Here is a 27,794-nt window from a genome sequence, read left to right as displayed (position 1 = left end):
CACATTCAGAACATTTGTTTGGTTTTTCTCCAGTGTGGGTTCTTTCATGAATTCTGAGGTTACTTTCGTTGCTGATTCTTTGACTTTGTCTGAGATTTGGCCCGTTGGTGGAATTTCTCTCTTCTTCAATACATATATTCAAGCTCTCTCCTTTTGGGGTATTTTCTTGCAAGCTTACACTACTAATACCTCCGACACTATCAGCTGAAGGATCAGGGCTGTCTCTGGAGGGGTCTTTTTCTTTACATTCCTCCTTCTGTTCTCCATCGCACCCTTTCATTCTCTTATTCCCAAATCCATCATCTGCTGGATAAAAATGAAACTATGTACATAAATTATACAGCTATTTAGTAATATCCCATCATAAGTATTTAAAGTCACTTGCTGGTAGACAGGTGTAGGTGAGCAATGGCACATGAAGAGACATAAACAGACCATCCTGATCTCATCTGTTGGTTCTGGACATTTCATCCTCCCCTGCAGTCTCTGCAGTGATTCTCTTCACTCTGATTATATTCACTAACCAAAAACTCAATGTGAAAATTTAGAAATACTCCACAGCACATAGCAATGATTTTTTTGACATAGGAATTCCTTGCTCACCACTCTTGGTCACTGAAAGGAACTTCTTCCATTTTCAGGATCTCTACTGTGGGTTCAGTGGGCATAGGTGTCACTATGGGGGTGGAAATGCCCCTCCCCCTTGCAACCATAGTGAAAACTAGTGCCAAAGCTTCACATCTACTTACCTCCCTCCCCGCAGTCCCTCCAAACTTACAGAGTTTGCCAGCACTGCTGGCCCAGCAGCAATTACAAAAGACTCTCTCCAGCCAGCCCCAGGGTCCTTTCCTCTGTTGCAACTGCCGCATGGGAAGGATGCGGCAGAGGGAAAGCCTTGGAGCCACTGGAAGGAGTCTGTTGGAATCACTGCCAATAATGCCAGCAAACTCTGTAATTTTGTAGGGCTTGTGGGAAGGAAGGACAGACAGGGAAGTAAGATGATGCCAGACCCACAGGGGGAGGGGAGAAGCTACAATTGCATGTATGGAAGGAGAGGATAGGGAAAGGGGATGGCACTTGAGATACCACTTTTCTGTGGGTTACAAAGATGTTTACACATTATATTCAGATACTTATGCTGTACCTGGGGCAGTGGGGGTTAAGTGACATGCCAAGGGTTACAAGCAGCTGTAGTGGGGATTGAATTCAGTTCCCCAGATTCTCAGGCACTGCAGTAACTACTAGGCTACTCCTCCATTTTGAAGCTGCCCATGGATAGAAAGGAGGGAAAGGGAAGGGAGAGGGGGACATGGTGCCCATAGATGGAATGGAGAGGGGAGAAGCTGCACACGGATGGAAAGGAAGGGAAGGGAAAGAAGAGGGGGACATGCTGCCATATGGACAGGGGACATGCTGCACATGGATGCAGGGGAAGAGGAACATGCTACACATGGATAAAAGGAAACGGAGAGGAAAGGGGTACATGCTGCACATAGATGGAATGGAAAAGAAGGGAGCGGAGGGAAATGCTGCACATGGATTGAAGAGAGGGGAAGATTTGGAAGGAAGCAGAAAAATGGAAGAAAGCTAAAAGATCAGTGTTAAAGATGGATGTAGGGTCGGAAATGAAAAAGAAAGGATGTGAGAAAAGAAATAGCACATAAACAGGAGGTCCTGGAAACAGTTAAGCAGAGGTATGAAAAAAGAACCAGAGACTGGAAACAAGATGATTAGAAAAATACAATTGCCAGATTACAAAGATAGGGAAAATGATTTTATTTTCAGTTAGTGATAGAATTATGTCAGTTTTGAGAATTTACTTCTGCCAGCTTTATTTTGCACTCTACAGGAGGAAATGCATTTCTTTCTATTTGGTTTTGCACTGCATGCAAAATCTGGCATCTTGACTTTCAGTTTAAGTTTTGCCTACATTAGTACTTTTACCCCCCTGTTTACTAAGCCGCACAGCTTAGTAAATAGGGGGAAGGGGGTTAGTTTGTGGTTGCTTATCCTGTATTTGAACAGGGGATCTCTGTGTTCTGAGACCAGGATGGGGTGCTGTGGAAGAGTATGAGTGAGGAAGGAGATCCCAAGGGGTTCAGTGAGGGTTGAAACAGAGTAAATGTTGTCAAAGAGAGGAACAGTAGATGGGGTAGAAGGTAAGAGAGAGAGTGGCCTGGAGACAAATGAAGGATGGAGAGACAGGGATGGAGCTGGAGCTGATGAGGGGATGAAAAGCAGTGGAAAGTAGATGAGGGCTCAGAGGGTGAGTGCAGAGGCTAGAAATGGGGGACTAGAGAGTGGGTTAAAGACAGGGGGGGGAGAAAGACAGAGGGGGCAATGGAATTGCTGGAAAGAGGGTGAGAAGGAGATGAGAGGTGAATAGAAGGCGACTGATAAGACTCTCATAGACTTATTACTGTAAAGTCATGATATCTTAGAGTATAACCTTGGCACAGGATTAAACACCTGGAGTCTCTATTATTTTATGAAGCCTCTTTTATTTGAATAAATCACAGATAATTTACTCACAGACTCCTTAATCTGAGAGCTGTTGGAGGTGGAGATCTGAGGAGAGGTAGCTTTATTGCAAAGGAGAAAGATAGTTGAACAGGTAGAAGTAGTTCAAAGCTGGGTGACTGGAATGTGCGATATTTCATTAGGGAGGAGATATTTTGAAGGTAAAAACTCAAGTTCGTTGCAGAGAGTTCCAGCAGGACAAAGCTGTCTGGGCCAAGATGGTGAATGCCTCATGGCTGAAGGGACAAAGGGGTGTTGAGGCTTCACACAGGCTCAGGGAGGAGCAGATAGAGACCAATGGGGACAGAGCCTGCCACCGGGTGGCAAGGGAGGTGCTAGAGGACAGCCCTCGATTGGAGAGAAAGGTCATGCCTGGCTGACTTCCCAGGAATCCCAGGACAGAGATAGTGAGAATGACCAGGAAATGATAGCAGGAAGACAAAAGAGCCAAGCTTGGCAGATAGAGAGAGGAGATCTGGGCAGCCTCACAACCAGTTCTCATACAGCCAAGCAAGTGAGGTTGCATTGCTTGTGAACCAGGGGCGTAGCCAGCCTTCCGTGGGGGAGGGGGCCAAAGCCCGGGAGGAGGGGGCACATTTTAGCCCTCCCCCCGGCGCCGCCCCCCCACCGCCGACATTGCCGCCCCCCCCTCCCGCCGCGAACCCGCCGCCGCCGTCGCAGCCTACCTTTACTTTTACTGGCGGGGGATCCCACTCCCCGCCAGCCGACGTCTTCTACTCAGTTGCTTCCTGCTGCTCTTCAATTTGTTTGCTGACGTCCTGCACATTGTACGTGCAGGACGTCAGACTCAGAGAACTCTGAGTCTGACGTCCTGCACGTACAATTACGTGCAGGACGTCAGCAAACAAATTGAAGAGCAGGAAGGGCTGAGAAGACGTCGGCTGGCGGGGAGTGGGATCCCCCGCCAGCAAAAGTAAAGGTAGGCGGCGGCGGGGGTGGGTTCGCCGGGAGGGGGGTCCTGGGGTGAATCTGCGGGGGCCCCGGCCCCCTCAGGCCCCACGTAGCTACGCCACTGTTGTGAACTACATTACACACAATGCCTTGCTCACGTATCTTTGCAGAATGAGAACTGCAGCAATGATAGTCCTTAGAAATGAGAATAAACATTACACACATTTTAGGATCACGTTATAAACTAGTGCGAGGCTGTCAGAGGACAGAACAGCGACTAAGTACTAGAAGGTGAAAGAAAGGGAGAATGAGGGCTAAAAATCAAATATGGGTGGATATAGAAGCAGAGAAGAGAAAAATGAACATAAAAAGAAAGAAAGATCAGTGCCAGATGGATGTAGAGAAGAAATGGAAAGGCAAACCTGAAAAAAATTTAGAAGACTGACACAAATAGTGGAACAGACTGGGACTAACTCAATTAGAAAAGTACCCATTCAAGAAAGATAAAACAGAAAAACATATTTTTATTTAATACTTTTTAAGGACTGGTATGTGTCTGCTTTGGGAAATGTACCGTATTTTTCAGACTATAAGACGCACCAGACCATAAGACGCACCTAGGTTTTATAGGAGGGAAATAGGAAAAAAAATGTTTTCCTTTTTCCCAACTCTAAAACCTAGGTGCTCCGGTGCGTCTTGTCCGAATCCCACCCTCCCCCCGGCCCTGTCACCACTTCGCCCTCCCCCCTCTTTCCTGCCCAGCGCGCTGCTCTCCATCCTCCTGTATGCATTGCTGCCTGACGGTCTCGGCGAGATTCAAAATGGCCGCCGAGAATTGAAGTCTCGGCAGCCATTTTGAATCTCGCCGAGACCGTCAGGCTGCATACAGGAGGATGGAGAGCAGCGCGCTGGGCAGGAAAGAGGAGGGTGTTTCCTGCCCCAACGTCACTAGACCACCAGGGAAGATCGCGTGAGTAGGGAGAAGTCTACCTTCGGACTATAAGACGCACCCCCCATTTTCCTCCCAAATTTGGGGGGAAAAAAATGCGTCTTATAGTCCGAAAAATATGGTACATCTTTTCTATTTTTGTATTTGAGTACAGAAAAAATGCTTTTCTGTTTCTCTTTTACCTATACTTTCACTGCTTATAGAGTCTGACTTATTTGGAGGTCTCCATTTCAGTTTTTGGCTGCATGTCTTTTGTGGTCCACTATTTTGTATCAGGTGAGGGTCTGTCCGTGTTCTGCATGTCTGACTGAGGTGAAGGATTATGCTAAAATGTAGTGTCTGTGTAGGAACGTATAACAGTCGAATTTGTTCCAGTTTCCCAGTAGCAGGTTTATAACGCTGTCTTTTCATAGGTGGGTCATGGCTGTTATGATTTGGAAAGTTTTTCCTGTATTGGTTTTGAGTGTCTTTTTGAAGGGTTTTGTGTTATTTTGGAAAGTGTCTGTAGCCTGTTTGAAAGCGGGCTCTGGGGCAAGAGCTGCCAAAAGGCGGCTCTTGTTACAGCAAATAAAAATGCCCAGGACTAATGGTCTCCCCATCCTATAGAGTCACCACACAAACTAAAACCCATCCGCTTTAAACAAAGTGTCTGGCAGTGGGAGGAGCTTGTGTTGTTCATGAAGTGATAATCACTATTTGAACATTTTTTAGATGGCATGTTCTAAGAAGTATAGGTCCACTAGAAATCCACCCAGGTGGAGAACTCTGAATTCCCACGGGGTACAGCAGAGGCAAAAGAATGGTGGGAAATGGACTGCGGACTCCAGAAAGCAAGAAAAGTAAACTTGATATTTTAAAAGGATTTATTGTGGGGGGATCACGTGATGCTTTAGGGCAAGGCAGACGTGGTTCCGCGTTCTCCCAGGCCCCGACTTGATCTTTTACCTTAAAAACCCTGCAAACCACGGGGAAAGAGTACCGCAACCTTGGAGTTGTGAGAAGGGATCGTATGGAAAAATTCTTGAACACCCCGAACAAGACAATGGCCCCCAAAAGCTCCAAAAAGGAAAAAGAGAAGCCGAAGGCGGCGGCCGGCGCTGAGGCAAGTCCACCACCCAACGATCCTACGGTGTTCTCAGCCGAACAGCTGCGGCAACTGGCGGAGGCAGTCGGAGCAGTGATCGAGCCCAAACTGGACAAAGTCTCAGCACAACTTGCGACGTTGGAGGCGCTCACCACGGACACGACGAGGAGGACTGGGGAGCTCGAGCAACGGGTAACAGCAGTGGAGGAGACATTAACCCCTAACTTGCAACAGCTTAAAGCGCTCGGAGCTAAACTGGAGTCCCTAACAGAGAAGTTAGATGAACTCGAGAATAGGTCTTGTCGGGCCAATTTAAAAATTGTGGGCCTACCGGAATCGGTGGGAGTCTCCGTGCTGCCTTCAGTGCTTGAAAAGTGGCTGTCTCAAGAATTCGCTCTATCTGACCACGCGGGGCCCTTGTGCCTTGAGAGGGCTCACCGCGTGGGTAGGCAGCAAGATGGCCGACGCAACCTGAGAACTGTAATTCTGAAGGTACATAACTATGTCCATAAGGAGGAGATTCTAAGGGGATACCGGATGAAGCGGAATGAAACTAAGTTTGACGGTCATCAAATTCTCATATTTCAAGACTACTCTGCAGCCTTGTAAGAGAAGAGGAAGTTGTTTACCCCATACTGCAAAAGACTGCATGAGTTGAGTGCTCAGTTTATGTTGGCCTACCAGGCAGTGTTAAAAGTCAAAGACAATGGTCATTGGAGAGCTCTAGGAACCCCTGAGGAAGCACAGAAGTATGTGCAGCAACTGGAGCTGAAGGACCGGGTCACTGCCGGCAATGGCTGAATTGCATACAGTTAAAGAAATGGAATATATTTGATCAGGACTGTAATAGTGTGCTTAACTGTCAGAGATGCAGGGTTTGTATACTGTTCTGTATTACATTAAGAGTCGGGGACAGGGAGACAAGGAAAACCCCTGGGACCCATTCTCAGTGGGCAGTTTATGTGTGGGTTTAAGGGGATGGGAGGAGGGGGAGGAGGGGAGGGGGGAAGAGAGGGAGGGGAGGAGTAAGGGGAGGGGGAGGAGGGAGAGGGGAGCGCGTGGGGATTAGGTTAAAGGGGAAGGAGGGGAGAGATGGGGGGAGGGGCATAATGATACGTGGTAGTGCTGTGGGAGTGTGTAAGCGTAAGGGTATGAGAAGGGGGATAATATCGGTGGACCCTGGAGACACAGGGAGAACCCCTGCTCTGTTATGGAAGTTGGATCCCTCGGGGGGAGGGGCTGGCCCCCGGGGATGACCAGAGTAGCAAACCCGTCACCTTAACTAATAGAATCCCGGTGACTGGCTGATCACTCTCAGATAAAAATTTTCTCTTGGAACATCTCTGGGATTACATCTCCAGTGAAACGCTATAAAATATTTGCACAGTTGAGGCGCAAGGGCACCACTATTGCATGTCTCCAAGAGACTAAACTTACGGACACTGAACACCAAAAACTAAAGCAACAGTGGGTAGGTGAGTGTTTTTATTCCTCTTCAGAGGGTAAGAAAAGTGGGGTGGCCATTTTAATTAAAAAAGGACTCCCCTGTCAGTTTAAATTAATCCATAAAGACGCTGAGGGCCGCATAGTGTTATTGCAGAATTGCGGTGTATGGCCCCAATGACTATAGCCCAAGCTTCTTTCAAACGCTCACTGCCTTGGGGCTTCAACATGCAGACGCTCCCTGGATCTGGGCGGGGGACTTCAATCAAGTACTCAACCCTGCCATGGATAGATCTTCCCCTCAGGCAATCCCAGGGCTGGGGAGTGGGAAGGGCATACCGGCGCTTTGCCACCAACTTCACTTAGTAGACCCTTGGCGAGTGCACAACCCCACCGCTAGAGATTACACTCACCAGTCTAAAGTCCACCAAACCTGGTCGAGAATCGACTATATATTGATCTCCCAGGCCTGGTTCCTTAAGGTCCTGAAGGCTGAGATAGGCCCAGTGGCAGTCTCCGACCACGCAATGATTTGGTTGGTATTGGATCTGGCCGCGGGCGTACCTGGGGCACGATCATGGAGATTTCCCTCATTCTTATACAGTGGTGGAAATAAGTATTTGATCCCTTGCTGATTTTGTAAGTTTGCCCACTGACAAAGACATGAGCAGCCCATAATTGAAGGGTAGGTTATTGGTAACAGTGAGAGATAGCACATCACAAATTAAATCCGGAAAATCACATTGTGGAAAGTATATGAATTTATTTGCATTCTGCAGAGGGAAATAAGTATTTAATCCCTCTGGCAAACAAGACCTAATACTTGGTGGCAAAACCCTTGTTGGCAAGCACAGCGGTCAGACGTCTTCTGTAGTTGATGATGAGGTTTGCACACATGTCAGGAGGAATTTTGGTCCACTCCTCTTTGCAGATCATCTCTAAATCATTAAGAGTTCTGGGCTGTCGCTTGGCAACTCGCAGCTTCAGCTCCCTCCATAAGTTTTCAATGGGATTAAGGTCTGGTGACTGGCTAGGCCACTCCATGACCCTAATGTGCTTCTTCCTGAGCCACTCCTTTGTTGCCTTAGCTGTATGTTTTGGGTCATTGTCGTGCTGGAAGACCCAGCCACGACCCATTTTTAAGGCCCTGGCGGAGGGAAGGAGGTTGTCACTCAGAATTGTACGGTACATGGCCCCATCTATTCTCCCATTGATGCGGTGAAGTAGTCCTGTGCCCTTAGCAGAGAAACACCCCCAAAACATAACATTTCCACCTCCATGCTTGACAGTGGGGACGGTGTTCTTTGGGTCATAGGCAGCATTTCTCTTCCTCCAAACACGGCGAGTTGAGTTCATGCCAAAGAGCTCAATTTTTGTCTCATCTGACCACAGCACCTTCTCCCAATCACTCTCGGCATCATCCAGGTGTTCACTGGCAAACTTCAGACGGGCCGTCACATGTGCCTTCCGGAGCAGGGGGACCTTGCGGGCACTGCAGGATTGCAATCCGTTATGTCGTAATGTGTTACCAATGGTTTTCGTGGTGACAGTGGTCCCAGCTGCCTTGAGATCATTGACAAGTTCCCCCCTTGTAGTTGTAGGCTGATTTCTAACCTTCCTCATGATCAAGGATACCCCACGAGGTGAGATTTTGCGTGGAGCCCCAGATCTTTGTCGATTGACAGTCATTTTGTACTTCTTCCATTTTCTTACTATGGCACCAACAGTTGTCTCCTTCTCGCCCAGCGTCTTACTGATGGTTTTGTAGCCCATTCCAGCCTTGTGCAGGTGTATGATCTTGTCCCTGACATCCTTAGACAGCTCCTTGCTCTTGGCCATTTTGTAGAGGTTAGAGTCTGACTGATTCACTGAGTCTGTGGACAGGTGTCTTTCATACAGGTGACCATTGCCGACAGCTGTCTGTCATGCAGGTAACGAGTTGATTTGGAGCATCTACCTGGTCTGTAGGGGCCAGATCTCTTACTGGTTGGTGGGGGATCAAATACTTATTTCCCTCTGCAGAATGCAAATAAATTCATATACTTTCCACAATGTGATTTTCCAGATTTAATTTGTGATGTGCTATCTCTCACTGTTACCAATAACCTACCCTTCAATTATGGGCTGCTCATGTCTTTGTCAGTGGGCGAACTTACAAAATCAGCAAGGGATCAAATACTTATTTCCACCACTGTACCAAGACAAGCAGTTCATAGAGCACTTACAAGCAAAGTGGCAATTTTATGTTGACACTAACGCTGAGTCATGCGACTCATCAATTACATTCTGGGAGGCCTCTAAGGCCGTCATGAGAGGGGAGGTGATTGCTTTCTTAAGTGCCAGGGCCAAGAGAATAGCTTCAGGTGTGCTCCGCTTAGAAGGGGAGTATAAACTAGCAAAGAAAAAGTACATTACAAATCCCTCCAGAGTAAATAAAGACAGGATAGACGCTTCCCTGGTGGCGCTTAACTCTCTTCTACATGAACAAGGTCAGAAACATCTGTCGGTGGGCCGCCTCAAGTTTCAGTGCTTTGGGAATAAATCAGGTACACTTTTGGCGAGGGTAGCACGGTCGAACACCCCGCATCAGTTTATCCCCACGATCACCAATTAGGGGGGGGTCACGAGTTTCCACTCCGCAAGCTATTCTAGATGGGTTCCGTGGTTTTTTCCAGGACATGTATGCTACAGGAAACCGTGAACATGGGCCCTCGCTATGGGATTACCTAGATGATGCAGGGATGCCTAAGTTGAGGGTAGATGCCCAACAAACTCTGTCTGCGCCAATCCAGGGAATAGAGGTGCAAAAAGTCATCAGAAAGTTAAAGTTGGATTCTGCCCCAGGGGTAGATGGATTCTCTAATAAATATTACAAAATCCTAGCACCCCAGCTCTGCAGTCCTCTGGTAGCTTATTATGATGAAGTAATAGATCGGGGGGTTTTCTCCAGGGGAGAGAATGAAGCTTTTATTACCTTGATCCCTAAACCTGGCAAGCCAACAGATCAGATGGAGTCTTATAGGCCCATATCTCTCCTTAATGTGAACATAAAAATCTTGGCCAGGGTAATGGCGGACAGGTTGGCAATCCACATCCCATCTTTAGTAGGGGAACATCAGGTGGGCTTCGTACGGGGCCGGCATGCAGTTACCCATGTGCGGAAAGTATTGCTAGCAACGGCTTATGGGCAGGCTACAGGAGATCCGCTGCTATTAGTGAGCCTTGACGCAGCCAAGGCCTTCGACAAAGTCAATTGGGACTACTTATTTCAAGTCCTTGAATACATCGGGGTGGGAGGAAGGTTCTTGGCTGCTATAGAGACGCTCTATCGGGGCACCACAGCACGGGTATTGGTTAATGGGCTCCGCTCGGACGCTTTCACAGTGGCGAGGGGCACCAGACAGGGGTGTCCCCTTTCCCCATTATTGTTTTTATTGTATTTAGAACCCCTTCTGCGCACCATATTAAAAGATTCCGACATAAAAGGAGTAACGTGCCGCGGGAAAGAAATAAGGGTGCTTGCCTTTGCGGATGATCTTTTCCTGACCCTCACACAGCCTACCATCTCGGTCCCCCATCTAATAGAGGTTATAGAGGAGTTTGGGTTTTTCTCTGGCCTTACCCTAAATTTACATAAGTCAGTGGCACTCCCGGTTCAGCCTGTGGTAAGGGAGGAATGGGTGGGGGACTTTCCATTCCAATGGGCGGAGGGGGTGGTCCGCTATCTGGGTGTGTTAATTCCATCTGACCTTTCCCGGTTGTCTGAGATAAACCTTGGACCATTGAGGGATAATCTATCGACAACACTGCGGGGGTGGAGGGGGTTACCACTTTCACTACAAGGTCGTATAGCTCTATATAATATGATATTGTTCCCCAAGTGGACGCACATTTTACAGATGCTCCCGCTTATTTTGGGTTACAAAGAGGACACATGGCTTCAGAAACAGCTTAATGGGTTTTTATGGCAAGGGAAGAGAGCATGCATCAGGATTAAGATACTAATACGGCCTAGCAGGAAAGGGGACTGGGACTCTTGGACCTGAGACTGTTTTCGATAACCAGCTGTTTGCGCCATCTTTCGGATTGGTTCCGATCCACTGAATACTTTTCATGCACTGAGATTGAGACTACATTGACGGAACCGCTACATTTTGCATACTGGCTACAGGCTCCAACAGATCAGTTGCCCCCTTTGGGTCCCTACAAATTTATCTTGAACCCCCTACGAAAAACATGGCAATGGTTAAGTAAAACTTTTAAGTGGGATAGATTGGTGTCACCCTTGCTGCTAATTCGGGGTAACCCGGCATTTCCGGAGGGAGGGTCCTCGGCCCTGTTGAAAAAATGGTCAGCCCGGGGGATTCACTTCCTATTCCAGGTGGTAACAGAGCAGGGGTCTATGAAACCGTTTCAGTCCCTGTGTGAGGAATTTGGTCTGGAAAGGGGTGATGCATTTGCATATCTACAACTGAGGCACTATGTCTAATCCTTATCAGCTGGTTCCCTGACCAGAGGGGTGTGGGAGTTACAGGATGATTTATTGGGGCTGGAGGCACAACAGAGAACCCCTCTGAAATACTATCATGGTTGCCTGCGAGACTCTTTAACATCGCTTGATACTACTCCCATATGCGCCCGGTGGACCCAAGAGCTTCGTTGGTGCTTGGAGCCGCAACAAATGGAGCTTTGTTTGAAATCGTCCCAGAAAGTGACTGAGAACGCAGCGTGGTGGGAGTTGAACTATAAGTTTTTGTTGCGCTTACGTATCTCGCCCCACAGAGCTTTTAGAGCAACCTTGAGAGAGACAGATGATTGCCCTAAGTGTGCGGGAATGGATGCCTCCCTGGGCCACATGTTTTGGTCCTGTCCGGTGGTGCATTCATTTTGGTTGGCCATGGGCAGACAGGTGACAGGCATGTGGAAAGTGCGATGGAAGTCTGCCCCTGGTCAACTGTTTGATGTTTTTTCAGTGCAGGGGCCTATGCCGGAGGGCTTGCGAGCCTTCTTAAAGAGATCTGTGTTGATGGGGAAAAGAAACATCTTGCAGCAGTAACTCACCCGCAAGGCCCCCTGCATATCGCACTGGCGATGTGCCATGATGCAATGCTGCTCGGTGGAGAAGCAGAGGGTCCGTGACCTGGCCTCTAAAAGGGGAGATCACTTTTGTAGGATCTGGTCCCCGTTTTGGGACTCGCTAACTCTCACAGCAAAAAGCAGGATTCTGAACTGTTAGGGGGATGGAGTGGGGGGGGGGGAGGATTGGGGGGTTATTGGTGAGGACGGTTTGCATGGGAGTAAGGGGGGAGGGGGGAAAAATTTATGAAAATCCTATGTTTGGCACTTGTTTTGTGCAGATCTGATACTCTCCTTTGTCAGCTTTTAGTGGAATGTTTTTGTGGTTTTGGTATTTTGTCTTATATGATGTTGTGCCAATAAACAATATTAAAAAAAAAAAAGATTTATTGTGTGGCTCACAGAGAACAAAAGTCCAAGTGAAAAATGCACACGATCAAGCCATTGGGATGTAGGACGAGCCAACATTTTTAGTAGATTGGCCACACAGACATCCCACAAGAACAATGGGGCACCCTAGGGGGCACAGCAGTGGACTTCAAATAAATGCTCCCAGGTATACATCTCACCCAACCTCCCTTATCTCGTCTGCTGAGACCCCCAAAACCTACAACTCCCAACTTTACGTCACTACAATAGCCCTTATGGGTGAAGGGGACATCTATGTGTGGGTACAGTGGGTTTCTGGTGAGTACTGGAGGAATCACATTTTCCGCCACAAGTGTAACAGGTAGGGGGAGGTATGGGCCTGGGTCCACCTGTCTGCAGTGCACAGCACCCACCACTAGCCTACTCCAGAGACCTGAAAGCTGCTCTAATGGACCTTAGTATAACATCTGAGGCTGGCTATTAATGTTTTTAATCATATTTTTGGGGGGATGGAAGGGGGTCAGTGACCACTGAGGGAGTAAGGGGAGGTCATCTGGTCAGTTAGGGCACCTTTTGTGCCTTATTCGTTCTAAAAACAGGTCTAGCTCAAAACATTTTAGTTTTAGTCCTGGACGGTTTTGTTTTGTTTATGGCCGAAAATCCTGTTCTTAAAGCCCCCCCTCCGATACGCCTGCTTGAGATTTGGACGTACTACAGACGAAAATCATAGAAAAACATCTAAAAAATAGGTTTTGAAAATACTGATTTGGATGATTTTATGAGAAAAATGTCCAAATGCTGCTTTAGGCCACTTTTTAGATGTTTTTCTTATTCAAAAATTAGCCCCAAAGAGAAGGAAAATGAGCTTGCGGAACTACTGCTAGTGATATGCAATTTATCCTTAAAATCGAGCGAAGTACCGGAAGATTGGAGGGTGGCCAATGTAACGCCAATTTTTAAAAAAGGTTCCAGGGGAGATCTGGGAAATTATAGACCGGTGAATCTGACATCGGTGCCGGGGAAAATGGTAGAGGCTATTATTAAAAACAAAATTACAGAGCACATCCGAGGACATGGATTACTGAGACCAAGTCAGCACGGCTTTTGTGTGGGGAAATTTACCAATTTACTTCAATTCTTTGAAGGAGTAAACAAACATGTGGACAAAGGGGAGCCGGTTGATATTGTGTACCTGGATTTTCAAAAGGCGTTTGACAAGGTACCTCATGAAAGGCTACAGAGGAAATTGGAGGGTCATGGGATAGGAGGAAATGTCCTATTGTGGATTAAAAACTGGTTCAAGGATAGGAAACAGAGAGTGGGGTTAAATGGGCAGTATTCACAATGGAGAAGGGTAGTTAGTGGGGTTCCTCAGGGGTCTGTGCTAGGACCGCTGCTTTTTAATATATTATTTAGCGATGGGAGTAAGTAGCGAGGTAATTAAATTTGCTGATGACACAAAGTTATTCAAAGTCGTTAACTTGCGACAGGATTGTGAAAAATTACAGGACCTTACGAGACTGGGAGACTGGGCGGCTAAATGGCAGATGACATTTAATGTGAGCAAGTGCAAGGTGATGCATGTGGGAAAAAAGAACCCGAATTATAGCTACGTCATGCAAGGTTCCACATTAGGAGTTACGGACCAAGAAAGGGATCTGGGTGTCATCGTCGATAATACACTGAAACCTTCTGCTCAGTGTGCTACTGCGGCTAGGAAAGCGAATAGAATGTTGGGTATTATTAGGAAAGGTATGGAAAACAGGTGTGAGGATGTTATAATGCCGTTATATCACTCCATAGTGCGACCGCACCTTGAGTATTGTGTTCAATTCTGGTCGCCGCATCTCAAAAAAGATATAGCAGAATTGGAAAAGGTGCAGCGAAGGGCGACTAAAATGATAGCGGGGAAGGGACAACTTCCCTATGAAGAAAGACTAAGGAGGCTAGGGCTTTTCAGCTCAGAGAAGAGGCGGCTGAGGGGAGACATGATAGAGGTATATAAAATAATGAGTGGAGTGGAACAGGTGGATGTGAAGCGTCTGTTCACGCTTTCCAAAAATACTAGGGCTAGGGGGCATGCGATGAAACTACAGTATAGTAAATTTAAAACAAATCGGAGAAAAATTTCTTCACCCAACGCATAATTAATCTCTGGAAGTGAAGGCGGTTAGCTTGGCAGTTTAAAAAGGTGTTAGATGGTTTCCTAAAGGACAAGTCCATAAACCACCACTAAATGGACTTGGAAAAAATCCACAATTCCAGGAATAACATGTATAGAATGTTTGTACGTTTGGGAAGCTTGCCAGGTGCCCATGGCCTGGATTGGCCGCTGTCGTGTACAGGATGCTGGGCTCGATGGACCCTTGGTCTTTTCCCAGTGTGGCATTACTTATGTAATTATGTACATTATCCACACAACAAAGCTACCTTTAATTCAAGCTACATCACCTGTTGGATGCAGTTCTTCACATGTGGTTGTGGTGGTCAGATTTCCTCTTTCCTCAGATTCCTGAGGCTCAGTCCCAAATCCCTCTTGCTCAAACTGGAATAATATGTCAGGCTTGACATTGTGGGAGCCTGTTGCAGGAAAAATATAGTAAAATATGTTTGTTTGTTTTTAAAGTTCCTACACAGCCTATCAGTGCTTAGAATTACATTGTTTTCATAGTCACCTCCATTTGTACAGAGACAAAAAAAAAAAAAAAAAAACATGAGGGGTGCTGCTGTGCTGATCATCATCAGAAATATATTCTAACAGTAACCTGATCATTTTAATATTGAAGTGGACAACTCCTTTCTTCAAGAGCTACAGACAGCTGTGTTGTGGATTCTGCTACTGCATAAACATAATGGAAATCAATATTCAGCACCCAGGAACCCTGCAGTATTTTTCTATTTGTCACACCAGAAAATATTTTTCTATTTTCTAGCATGGGGGATGGGGAGTAGGCATGCCCAGCGGTAATTGGCCATCGCCGCATGCTGTCCAATTACCTCCGGGTTAGCGTGTGAGCCCTTACCGCCTCCTAAATCGCTGCATGCCAATATTTTCATTAGCACACGGCCATTAATGACCTCCATTTAAATAAAGAGAATTGCCAGCTGCAGTAAAGAGTGGCTTTGGCATGCTGCACACTACTGCAGGACACTTTTTATGGCAGCTTTGTAAAAGGACCCCAAAGCCAGGATAGCAAAAAGGCTGTCTTAACTTTATGCACTAATGTTAACCAGGCACCAGTCTGAATATACTACTACTACTTAACATTTCTAAAGCGCTACTAGGGTTACGCAGAGCTGTACAATTTAACATAGAAGGACAGTCCCTGCTCAAAGAGCTTACAATCTAAAGGACACGTGAATATCTGGTTCTGAGCGACTCAGATGTCACATACTGCTGCAGCTGAATATCTGAATAGCTTAGAAAGTGGAGGGGGACTGAAACAACCCCCCACAGTAAGAGAAGGAGCCTCCTATTCTGGGTACAAGTGACACACTGAACTATCAGGCAGCTACTGTCAGTTTACCCCTTACTACTAATCATTTCTATAACGTTACTAAACACACGCAGCGTTGTACACATTATATGCAGGTACTTTCTCTGTCCCTAGAGGGCAATGGAGGATTAAGTGACTTGCCCAAGGTCACAAGGAGCTGCAGTGGGAATTGAACCCAGATCAGTGACCTTTATTTCAATGCCTGTCAGCCAGTGGTAGTTCCCATGTACCCCTACAACGGCCCCTGTGATAGTGAATTTAGTTTTGTTTTGGAGTCCCTGGAGGTCATTAGGAAGAAGAAAGCCAAAGATTTGTTTGCAGGAAGAAAGAACCCGGGAGTCTGTTTCCTAAATGTGTCAGTGAGGTCTGAATATTGCCCCACTCTTGGTGCTATTAACAGAAACTGCCAAATGTAAAGATACAATCAGCACAAGCTCCTCTGTTCCCAGACCCCATCTTCCATCCCACAAAAGCGGAAGTAAGGAGGAAGTTGGAAACTACAGGCTGCTTAGTCTTAACTCAGTGGTAACTAAATTAATGGAAACACTTGTAAAACAGAGGATAGAGAGGTTTCTGGAATCAAAAGGGTTGAGGATCCAAGGCAACATTGTTCTACTAGAGGAAGGTCTTGTCAGACTAATCTAATTAATTTCTTTGACTGGGTGACCAAACACTTGGACTTAGGGGGAGAGAGGATAGGGCTGGGAATGGAGAAGCATGCATTTCATTTAATTTATTCCATGGATAACACGTCTTAATGTAAAGTCATTCAAAGTGTGCTACAAAATAAAACAACACAAACATACAAACACAATAAAAACATAAAACATGTTATACCAAATAAGACACAATACAATAAGATTGTAAAAATACAAAGCCTTCAACCCCTGCCTTGTTTAGCCAGAATGTTTCAGATTCAGTGCTAATGAGATCTATCCACACTGGAAACAGCCAAAATTTAACCCTTTTACAAAACTTCAAGTAATTGGTTTCAAAACAAATATATAAGGTTAATGAGTTCCACAAATGAGGTCTGATGTAAGCAAATGCTCACTCATGAGTATATTGCAAGCATAAATGTGAGGAAACCAACTACAAAGGCTGGTGGACCAATCGTAAAAATCTACAGGTTCAAATGCTTTGAACGTAATAAGTGTAAAGATCTCAAAACTGCTGGAATATAATCATGTATGGAATTTAAAATTTAATGTGAGCAATTGCAAAGTGATTCACATAGGAAAGTGCAACCCAAACTACATAAAAACATAGGAACAGTGAAAATGACAGTAAATAAAAACCATATGGCTCATCCATATCATCCGCTAAGAGATCCCACATAGAGAATGACACGGTGTCGGGGACCTGTGGTAATCGTGGGATGGGGACGGGGCGGGGACAGCTCTTGCAGGGATAGGGTGGGGTTAGATCTCACAGGGACGGGGTGGGAATGGGGACAGAGCAAGTGAGGACAGAGACAAACTTTGTCCCCGTGTCACTTTCTACTTTGAAGCCTGTTAATGAACTGGACTGTTATTTGTGTTTGATTGATGCAGTTGACAGTATTTTTATTTTTTGGAAAAACAAGCAAACATGCTGGCCACAGCTAGCAAAATTTGCTTGGGGGATCCTGTACATCCTGCTACCAGCATATCTTCTAAGAAGACATCTTCTATTGCAGGAGGGACTGTAGAAGACAGGAGAGCTAGACTGAATCCTGAGATTGTTGATGACTTTATTCATCCACATAACAGTGCTTTATAGGGCATATTTCTCCCCTCTAGGGCATACAGAACAGGTTGTATTTTGTACCCCTGGACATTTTAACAGGGTGGATTAAGATTCCTTGAGGTAGTAGAAATCAGCTATTGTTGGGTTTGGAAGGGTAGAGGGTGGTGGTTGTGGGAGAGTTATTATAGCTGCTCACTGTTATTATTGTTTTCTATTTGTAATTTATACACAACAGTTGAACATGAATATTATTCCTTTTTATATTTTAATAAAAAGATTTAAATATAAAACATAAGTGTTCAAGGCCTCTGCAGATGAGAACAGCGCCCACGGGATGGGGCGGGGATGAAACCTGCAGGGACGGGGCCAGGAACAAGTTTTATCCCTCTAATCCCACATGCCTGTCCCATGCTTTCCTGAATTCAGATACAGTCCTCATCTCCACTACCTCCACTAAGAGGTCACTCCACGCGTCCACCACCCTTTCCGTAAAGAAGTATTTCCTTAGATTACTTTTTGAGTCTATCCCCCTTCAACTTCATCTTATGCCTTCTCATTCCAGAGCTTCCTTTCAGTTGCAAAACACCTGCCTCTTGCTTGGAGAAGTCCTAGTGAGACCTCTTAAGGATTTATTTAATAGATCTTTAGAGACGGAAGAGGTTCTGTGGGACTGGAGATGAGCTGATGTAGTTCCTCTTCACAAAAATGGGAAACTATGGGCCGGTAATCCTCAAGCTGGTGGTAGGAAAAATAATGGAGTCACTGTTGAAGGAACAGATAGTTAACTTGTTAGAAAGCAACGGACTACAGGGTCTGAGGCAACATGGCTTTACCAAAGGAAAATCCTGCCAAACAAATTTGATTTACTTCTTTGACTGGGTGACAAAAGAACCGGATTAAGGACATGCACTAAATGTAATCTGCTTGGATTTCAACAAAGTCGTTGATACAGTCCCTCAGAGGAAAGGAAGGTGAGCAGTGGAGTGCCTCAGGGGCAGGTCTGGGGCTGATTCTGTTTAATATATTTGTGAGAGACATTGCTGAAGGGTTAGAAGGAAAAGTTTGTCTTTTTGCGGATGACACAGAGTAGAAACCATGAGAGGGGATCTCCAAAAGTTGGAAAAATGGTCAAGAGTCTGCAGTTAAAATTTAACGTGAAGAAGTGAAGAGCGCAATGCATTTCGGATGCAGAAGTCCAAAAGAGATGTACCAGATAAGAGGGGAGAGATTGGTAAGCTCGGCTCAGGAGAAGCACCTGGGAGTGATGGTGTCTGAGGATCTCAAGGTGATGATACAATGTGACAAAGCGGTGGCTATGGCCAGAAGGATGCTAGGCTGCCTAGAGAACCAGTAGAAGAAAGGAGGTGTTAATGCCCCTGTACAGGTTGTTGGTGAGGCCCCACTTGGTATACTATGTTCAGTTTTGGAGGCCGTATCATGCTAAGCATGTAAAAAGACGAAGCGGTTAAGAGAAAAGTGACAAAAATGGTATGTGGTTTGCATAGCAACAAGTATGAGAAGAGACTTGCTGACCTAAACATATATACCCTGGAGAAAAGGAGAAACCAGGGTGATGTGATACAGATGTTCAAATGTTTGAAAGGTATAAATCCGCAGACAAACATCTTCCAGAGGCGGGAAAGTGGTAGAATTAGAGGATATGAATTGAGGTTGAAAGGGGGCCGACTCAGGAATAATGTCAGGAAGTATTTTTTAATTGAGAGGGTGGTAGGTATCTGGAATGCCCTTCCATGGGAGGTGGTGGAGATGCAAACGGTAACAGAATTCAAAAATGCATGGGATAAATTAATGGATCTAAAGAAGCTTAGCGGAGATTAGGTAGCAACTCTGTTAATTGGGAAGCAAAGCCAGTGCTAGGCAAGACTTCTAAAGTCTATGCCCTGATTCTGGCTGAATAGATTTACATGGACTCCAGTGGAGCTTTTCAGGGACTTCGACAACTTCAGAAATTTAGAACAAGAGCCGTGCCGGGCAGACTAAGGTCTATACCCTGAAAATGGTAAGGAAAAATCAAGATCAGGTATACATATGAAGTATCACATCATACCATATGTAATGAGTTTATCTTGTTGGGCAAACTGGATGTGCCATACAGGTCTTTATCTGCCATCATCTACTCTGTTACATGGAGGCATATTTTCAAAGCATTTAGACTTACATAGGAACCTATGGGACTTTGTAAGTCTAAGTGCTTTCAAAATGAGCCCCTATGTATATGTAAAATACAAAATAGCAAGCAGCACAATATTAGCCATCAAGTTTATACAAAGTTAATTATTTTCAGTGCAAAATAATTCTGTTGGCTGCCTGCTATGTGAATATTCCATGAATGTTTCATTATTGCTACCAAGCATGACATATTTGGGGAATTTGCTTAAAACTCTGATGGTTTTAATTCATTTATCCAGACCTTATGCTTTTTAAACCCAAAGCCAAATCCTAAGGATGGTTGAACAATTAGGCATAAACTGTGTTGTTTCTGACTTTACTTGTTTTGGACTGCTTTGGGTCCTACTGACCTGTACATTTGATGTATAGAATTTTGAAGATGAAAATGAGGAAATAAAAATTAAGTTTTGGATGTACTCTGTAGAAGTACCTTCTACAGAGTATTGTTTACTTTTGGAATGTGTGTCTGGATGCCTGTTCTGAAGTGTGCATGTGACGTTTGCATAACCGTCTATACTTATGGTTATGATTTCTGAACATGCAGCATTGTTAAAGGACAGACACATAAATGCCCAGTTGGGTATTTATGCTAATCTTAACTTTATTAAATATTTCAGACATATCCATCTACTTGCTCCCATGATGTTACTGAATTCTATTATTCTATCTTAGTGTATTTTCAAATGCAAGCCACATTGAACCCAAGCTTGCTTGGGATAATATAGGATATAAATGTCAAATTAATTTTTTTTTTAATCCCTTATCCGTCCACCTTTTAAGGCACTGTCTATCCAACTGGATGGTGATGGCACAAGGAAAGCAAGTTTGGTCCAGTGAAGACAAACTCACAATAACCTGTTCCTCAGCTGGGCTCTAGTATTACCATATTGAAGATGCGGACACATAGAAATCCTCAACTGGAGATAACTTTCCACCCAAAATGCAACCAATACCAATATACAATAATGGAAAATATAATTTTACCAAATATATGTCAGGATCTCAATCTCATATTACATATTTTATGTTTTCTTATTTTGCTTCTTTTTATTCAAAGGAGGAAAAGACTCAGTCTTTGCAAAACATTCCCAGTAGCTGGCAACAACTTCATTCCAGTCTCATTAGCATCCTGCTCACTCAGTCATTGGCAAAAACTTCCTCTTTTATTGTCAATTTATTTTCTTTCAGAATTTTCTTATTAATTTTCCTTAAAACTTAATTTTATTTAGAATTTGACTCTGAGATCCTTTGTCAACATGCTTGAGCCCCACTTGGAATGGCTTTCTGGCCAATCTAGAGACTTTACTTGCAGATACCATGAAGTGCACAACGGAATTAGAGAAATGAGTTTCAGACCTTGCAACAGGGTCCAACACTGGCAGATTTAGAGTGCAAGCTTCAAGAACCGGAGGATAAAATAGAAGATTTGGAAAACCACTCCTGCTGTGGAAACTTACACACAGTGGGTCTGTCTGAGCAGTTTCCTGAGCATAAACAATAGCTCTCCAAAGAATTCACCCTCTCTGACAGCATCGGGCCTTTTTGCATACAGAAGGCACACAGGATTGGCAGGTGTCGCAGCTGTGGCTGTGCTCCTGCATCCAGACTCATCTTTCCTTCCGGTGGTCAGGCTCCATGGCCTCCCCGGATTGCCTCCTCCCTGCACTGATGCCTCTGCTGCCAGTTCCCCTGTGTTCCAAGCCTCACTCTGATGCCCCAGCATTCTAGCCTCATTCCAGGGACCATACAAGCCTCACTCTGGCCTCTTCCTGGTGCCCTGCTGCCTCCTTCAGTGTAGTCCAAGCCTCATTCCTTGGCACCAGAGACCATGGCATCATCACTGACAGCCCTTATAATTAACCTTTGAACACTCATGCATTGCCTTCACAATGTTTGCTCTTGTGCTGTGAATTGCTTGACCCCAGCTCTGTTCCTGAGTCCCAGTCCGCAGCTCTGTTTCTGCAGCTCTGTTCCTGAGTTCCAGTCCGCACCTCTGTTCCTGAGATCCAGTCTCCTAATTTCCAGCCTTCATCTCTGTGGTTCTTCTTCCGGATATCCAGTATCCAATCTGGTCTGGAGGTGACTCTGTATGCCATCCTGGGACTTCCCCTGCCTACAGAGCCGAAGGCCCAAGAGCTCACTATTAGGACAGACACCCAGAACCCTAACAGCAGGATACAGGAAAGCTGCCAAAAACCACACAGTCATCATAAAAATATACAAGTATGTGCATAAAACAGAAATATTGAGTAGATATAAACAAAAATGAGATGTCCTTCTCTATGAAGGGGAACCTGTAAAAATCGTTCAGGATTATTCCATGGCAGTGCAAGAAAAATAGAGGTGCTTTACACCCATTTGCACTACATTTTATGCAAAGAATTTATAGTTCATGCTGCTGTACCCTGCAGTCTTAAAAGTGAACCTGAATGGGAAATTGGTAACCTATGATAATGTTCCAGCTTAACAGGAGTGCTTGGCCACCCTTTCGAAATACGAGAGGCAGATCAAGTGCTGCTGACATTTATGGATACTGTGGGGGGAACCTTCAGTTTTTCTAAGCCTCTGTAGTACAGTATATGTTCTATGTATACACTGCACAGATTTCCCATAGTTAGGATGGTTGGTGTCTAGATAGCATGCTGACATAAATCTTACCCCCAGCACACCCATCTCCATCAGGTGCCTCCTCCATCTCCACAGGCAGCCAACTCTGTCCAAAGTAGGGAAACAGTGAGAGGAAGAGAGAGGAGGACGGCTCATCCCACCACCACTGATTTCCTACATGGTCCCAAATGATTTTAGTAAGAATTTTATACTTACTTGTTACAGAAGGGTGAGTCAGTTCAAAAGTCTCTAATTCAGGATGATCCATAAACGGGAGATTTTCCTCTTGTTTAACACTCAGTGAGAACACAGAGGTTACCACTGGAAGACCTATTATGAGAAAACATGTCAAGAAGGTTTCACCAAGGATCTGATAGTATTCAATTAGGAAACAGAGTTTAAGTCTCCAAATGTTTGATGTTAATGATCCATCTCCTGTGATATAAAAACGCAAAGCCATTTAAAACCAAAACATCTACTTACTCTTGGTGGGATCATTCAGGTTTTCTTTTCCCTCCCATTCAAAGTGTTGAGTGAAATATTTCTCATCTTCCTTTTTAATCTTAAATAGAACATCAGGATTAACAATTGAATAACCTGTTAAGAAGTAGGAAAACAACATTTAAATTAGAACCTTCTCTGACATCTGGTTACCATCTGAAGGGACACATTGCACAGTATAGCTGAGTAGTGTGCAGCTAATAGTTGTAGTTCCCAGCTAGAAATCTGGGTGGCAAGTCCTCTCTCTGGTCTTCTGTGCCAAATTTGTTTTGGTATAGAAAAGGGCGACAGACTGCAACTGGTCTTGTATGAAGCCTTCAGTTTAAGAACAGAGCAGCACCTTCTGCAGAGTCTGCAGTAGTGAGCTACTTCACTGGTTCCTGTTGGATATGGAATGACATCAGAATCCAGGTCCTAAATTTCGGGTGTCCATGGGACCTGGGATTTTTCCATGCTAATTGTATACTATGCTTGTGCAGTACATGATAGAGAAGACATATTTACCTCGTGACATGAGGAAGTCATGAATCTCCTTGATGACCCTCTTATACAGTTCCTTCTGCCATTCTCCTAAAATATTCCACTCCACTTCCAAAAAATAAGCAGCAACATCCTTGAACGTGATCGATGCCTGGAATAGCCAGGAGGACACATTCAGTCACACTTTCATTATGATGTTTATGTAATAGACAGTATAGACTTTGTTAGATGACCTCTGTCAATGAGATCAGATCTCTAGTACATTATTTCCCTAGTTCCATATACGGTGCTTAAACTTGCATGCAGGCACCCAATTTACATGCGTAATTCAACTACAAAACGAGCCAATTGGCGCCAATACTTAGGCTCTAATAATCAACTTTCAGTGAAATAATTTGAATTTATGCACACATCTTTATAGTAGATATTCTATAAAGATCAGTGCGTTAATTTTTATGCACAGATCCAAAATGGGGGTATGGATGTGACAGGGGCATGGGCAGGTCAGGGCATTCCTTGAATTTGCACGGTGTTACAGAATAAGGCAGATTCATGCCTAATTTAGGCCTGAGAATTTACACCAGATTTAAGTTAGTGTAACTGGCGCAGATACCGGCATCAAACGTTATTCTATCAATGGCATCCAACTCGGAGCACCATTCATAGAATAACACTTAATTCTCATTTTTTTCAGCACTATATACAGAATCTAGCCCAACGCTACCTCCATTATATACAAATCTCTTTCATGCATATTCATTGTGGATATCCTAAAAACCTGACTGGCAAGGAGTACTCCAGGACTGGACTTGGTAAGCACTGCTCTATGGAATTATAAATTCTTCAGGTGTGATACTGCAATCCACCTCCAGCAGGTAAACCTGCTTATAATCGAACGAGAAAAACGTCCAAGTTCCGACCTAAATCGGGAGATGGACGTTTATCTCATAGAAACGAATAACGCGGTATAATCGAAAGCCGAACTTGGACGTTTTCAACTGCACTCCATCGCGGAAGCGTACAAAGTTGACCGGGGGGTGTCGGAGGCGTGGTGAAGGCGGGACTGGGGCATAGTTATCACCCGAACAGAGATGGGCACCTTTCGCCGATAATGGGAAAAAAAGTATGCGTTTGTAGCTAGAATTTAGGGCACTTTTCCTGGACCCTGTTTTTTCACGAATAAGGCCCCAAAAAGTGCCCTAAATGACCAGATTACCACCGGAGGGAATCGGGGATGACCTCCCCTGACTCCCCCAGTGGTCACTAACCCCCTCCCACCACAAAAAATTATGTTTCACAACTTTTTATTTTCACCCTCAAATGTCATACCCACCTCCCTGGCAGCAGTATGCAGGTCCCTGGAGCAGTTGTTACGGGGTGCAGTGGACTTCAGGCAGGTGGACCCAGGCCCACCCCCCCTACCTGTTACAATTGTGCTGCTTAATGCTTAGTCGTCCAACCCCCCCAAACCAACTGTACCCACATGTAGGTGCCCCCCTTCACCCCTTAGGGCTATAGTAATGGTGTAGACTTGTGGGCAGTGGGTTTTGAGGGGGATTTGGGGGGCTCAACACACAAGGGAAGGGTGCTATGCACCTGGGAGCTCTTTTACCTTTTTTTTTTTTTTTTTGTAAAAGTGCCCCCTAGGGTGCCCGGTTGGTGTCCTGGCATGTGAGGGGGACCAGTGCACTACGATTCCTGGCCCCTCCCACGAATAAATGCCTTGGATTTATTCGTTTTTGAGCTGGGCGCTTTCATTTTCCATTATCGCTGAAAAACAAAAACGCCCACCTCACAAATTGTCGAATAAAACATGGACGCCTATTTTTTGCGAAAATACGGTTCAGTCCGCCCCTTCACGGACCCGTTCTCGGAGATAAACGCCCATGGAGATAGACGTTTTCGTTCGATTATGCCCCTCAAAGTCTTCTACCAACAACCATTAAATTACTGCTCTACTCCAAAACAAACAAGGAAATAGAAAGGAAGCCTGCAAGAGCAGCAAAGGGAACAGTTTTCCTTCTTGTGCTGGCAGTGGCACCCTGTATACATGAGAAAAGAATTTCTTGCCTGATCAGAAACTCGGGCAGACATTTGTCTTCTGTTTTCCCCTCTGAATTCTGCAGCTGCTGGGATGGATTCAGGCAACAGATTTCCCTTTTCCTGGAAGGATGAATAAAACAGGAGGAGGATAGACTGATCCCTAAAGGTCTCAGATAAATTCCTTCTTCTCCCTCTCTACAGATCTGGGACTGGGTTGCAGTCCCCAAAAATAAGATAAAGCTTTCTTTTCTTCTGTGTCTATTCCGCACTTTACAATCCTGCAGACACTGGAGGAACAGAAAGCAGCAGAGCATGCTCAGAGCACTTCATCCCTTCCCCTTGATGAGGTCATCTAGGGTATCCCACTTCCTTAAGGTAGATCTGTACAAGTCAAGGAGGTTAGATAGAGACCAGGAGACTGCGTGAGCCTATCTCTGAAGCCAGTAGGCGGAGATTGCCACCATTTTCATTCACCCAAAACAATTGCCTGTCTATCCAACCATCTAGGCAAGGAACTATAAAACACTCATAAAATGCACAAACTGTACAAAAAAAACAAAACCTTATAAGCAGCAAAACCCCAGCAAGCCTCAATAGCCACCCATCAGTCAAACACCTTACAAAACAATCAGGTCTTTAACAACTTCTTAAATTAAGATGTAGATACAAGTTGGCAGATGGCCAGCAGCAAAGAATTCCACAAATTGTTGTTGTACTCTGGCTTGAGAAAGCTGATGTTATAAAGATGGAATATATTGAAATTAAATGGAAGTAAAATTAAAGTCTCCTTTCATTGGGACACATGGAGGGGCATAATCGAATGGCGATCTATTTTTGCGGCGGCGCAACAGCTGGCCGGAACCGTATTATTGAAAAAGATGGCCGGCCATCTTTTTTTCCGATAATAGGGTTTAGCCTGGCCAAATGCCAGAGTTCGCCGGGTTTGAGATCGCTGGTTTTGTTTTTCAGCAATAATGGAAAAAAAATGCCGGCCATCCGAAACCCGGCGCAATCCAAGGCATTTGGTCGTGGGAGGAGCCAGCATTTGTAGTGCTCTGGTCCCCCTGACATGCCAGGACACCAACCGGGCACCCTAGGGGGCACTTCTAAAAATGTAAAAAAAAAATACACAAATAGCTCCCAGGTGCATAGCTCCCTTACCTTGGGTACTGAGCCCCCCCAAATCCCCCCCCCCAAACCCACTGCCCACAACTCTAAACCATTACCATAGCCCTTATGGGTGAAGGGGGGTACCTACATGTGGGTACAGTGGGTTTTGGGGGGGGTTTGGAGGGCTTAACACTTACCACCACAAGTGTAACAGGTAGGGGAGGGTGGGCCTGGGTCTGCCTGCCTGAAGTCCACTGCAACCAACAAAAAGTGTTCCAGGGACCTGCATACTGCTGTCAGGGAGCTGGGTATGACATTTGAGGCTGGCATACAGGCTTGCAAAAAAGGTTTTTATTTTTATTTTTTTTAGTGTGGGAGGGGGTTGGTGACCACTGGGGGAGTATGGGGAGGTCATCCCCCATTCTATCCAGTGGTCATCTGGTCAGTTGGGGCACCTTTTTAAGGCTTGGTCGTGAAAATAAAAGGACCAAGTAAACCCGGCGAAATACTGATTAACGCCGCTTTTTTTTTTCCATTATCCGCGAAAGCCAGCCATCTGGTAGCCACGCCCATGCCCGCCCATGTCCCGCCTTCGCTACACTTTCCCCCTTGCACTTTCACCGGCTAGGTGACGGGAAAGCGGCGAAGCTGTCAAAAAAGTCGCTTTCGATTATACCGATTTCGCTGCTTTTGAGAGATCACCGGCCATCTCCCTATTTATGTCGGGAAATGGCTGGCGATCACTTTCGAAAATAAGCCTGACGGAATCCCATCTTCACTTCATCTGTTTTGTAGAAGTTTAAATTAGTTACTTGCTGAAACTGATTCCAATATAATGTAAAAAAAAAAAAAAAAACAAACAACTGAAATGATCAGACCTCAAAGACTATTCCCAGACAATACTGGATAACTTAATACTAGGGTTAAACTCTAAATCATCACTAAAGGTCACCAAATCCAGTTGATGTCCCCTATTATGAGTTGGACAAGGAGGAGGAATTATATAATTCAAATTAGATAGAAAGGAGCATAATTCATGTCTTCTTCTGTCTTGTAGATCTTCCATATGTATGTTAATGTTACCCAAGATTAGACTGTAATTGCTTTCCATAGAGCAATATAAAAACTCCATGGCTAAGTCCCCTGCCACAGACAAGTGCATTAGGTTTTGTATTTGTGATTGACAGTAGGAGCTGGGCTCCTGAGCAGGCTGATAATTAAAGCTGTTGATGATTGAACAATTAGAAAGAGTAGAACCCCCAGCACCAGCCGGGGACATGAACTT

The 27,794-nt window shown here is 45.1% G+C and overlaps 1 protein-coding gene across 1 annotated transcript; it reads right to left on the bottom strand.

Annotated features, from left to right (window-relative positions):
• Positions 1 to 22,943, bottom strand: LOC115459334 (zinc finger protein 572-like; the record flags this gene model as incomplete). Its single annotated transcript, XM_030189176.1, has 4 exons — positions 22,859 to 22,943; positions 22,592 to 22,705; positions 14,805 to 14,933; positions 1 to 303 (listed from the first exon to the last, which is right to left on the bottom strand). Coding segments are annotated over exons 2-4 (484 nt in total), but the record flags the coding sequence as incomplete, so codon positions are not given.
• Positions 22,944 to 27,794: the final 4,851 nt, after the last annotated feature.

This window comes from Microcaecilia unicolor, unplaced genomic scaffold (genome assembly GCF_901765095.1).
Source record: "Microcaecilia unicolor unplaced genomic scaffold, aMicUni1.1, whole genome shotgun sequence".
NCBI classification, from domain to species: Eukaryota; Metazoa; Chordata; class Amphibia; order Gymnophiona; family Siphonopidae; genus Microcaecilia; species Microcaecilia unicolor.
This window is presented reverse-complemented; position numbering and strand designations above follow the sequence as displayed.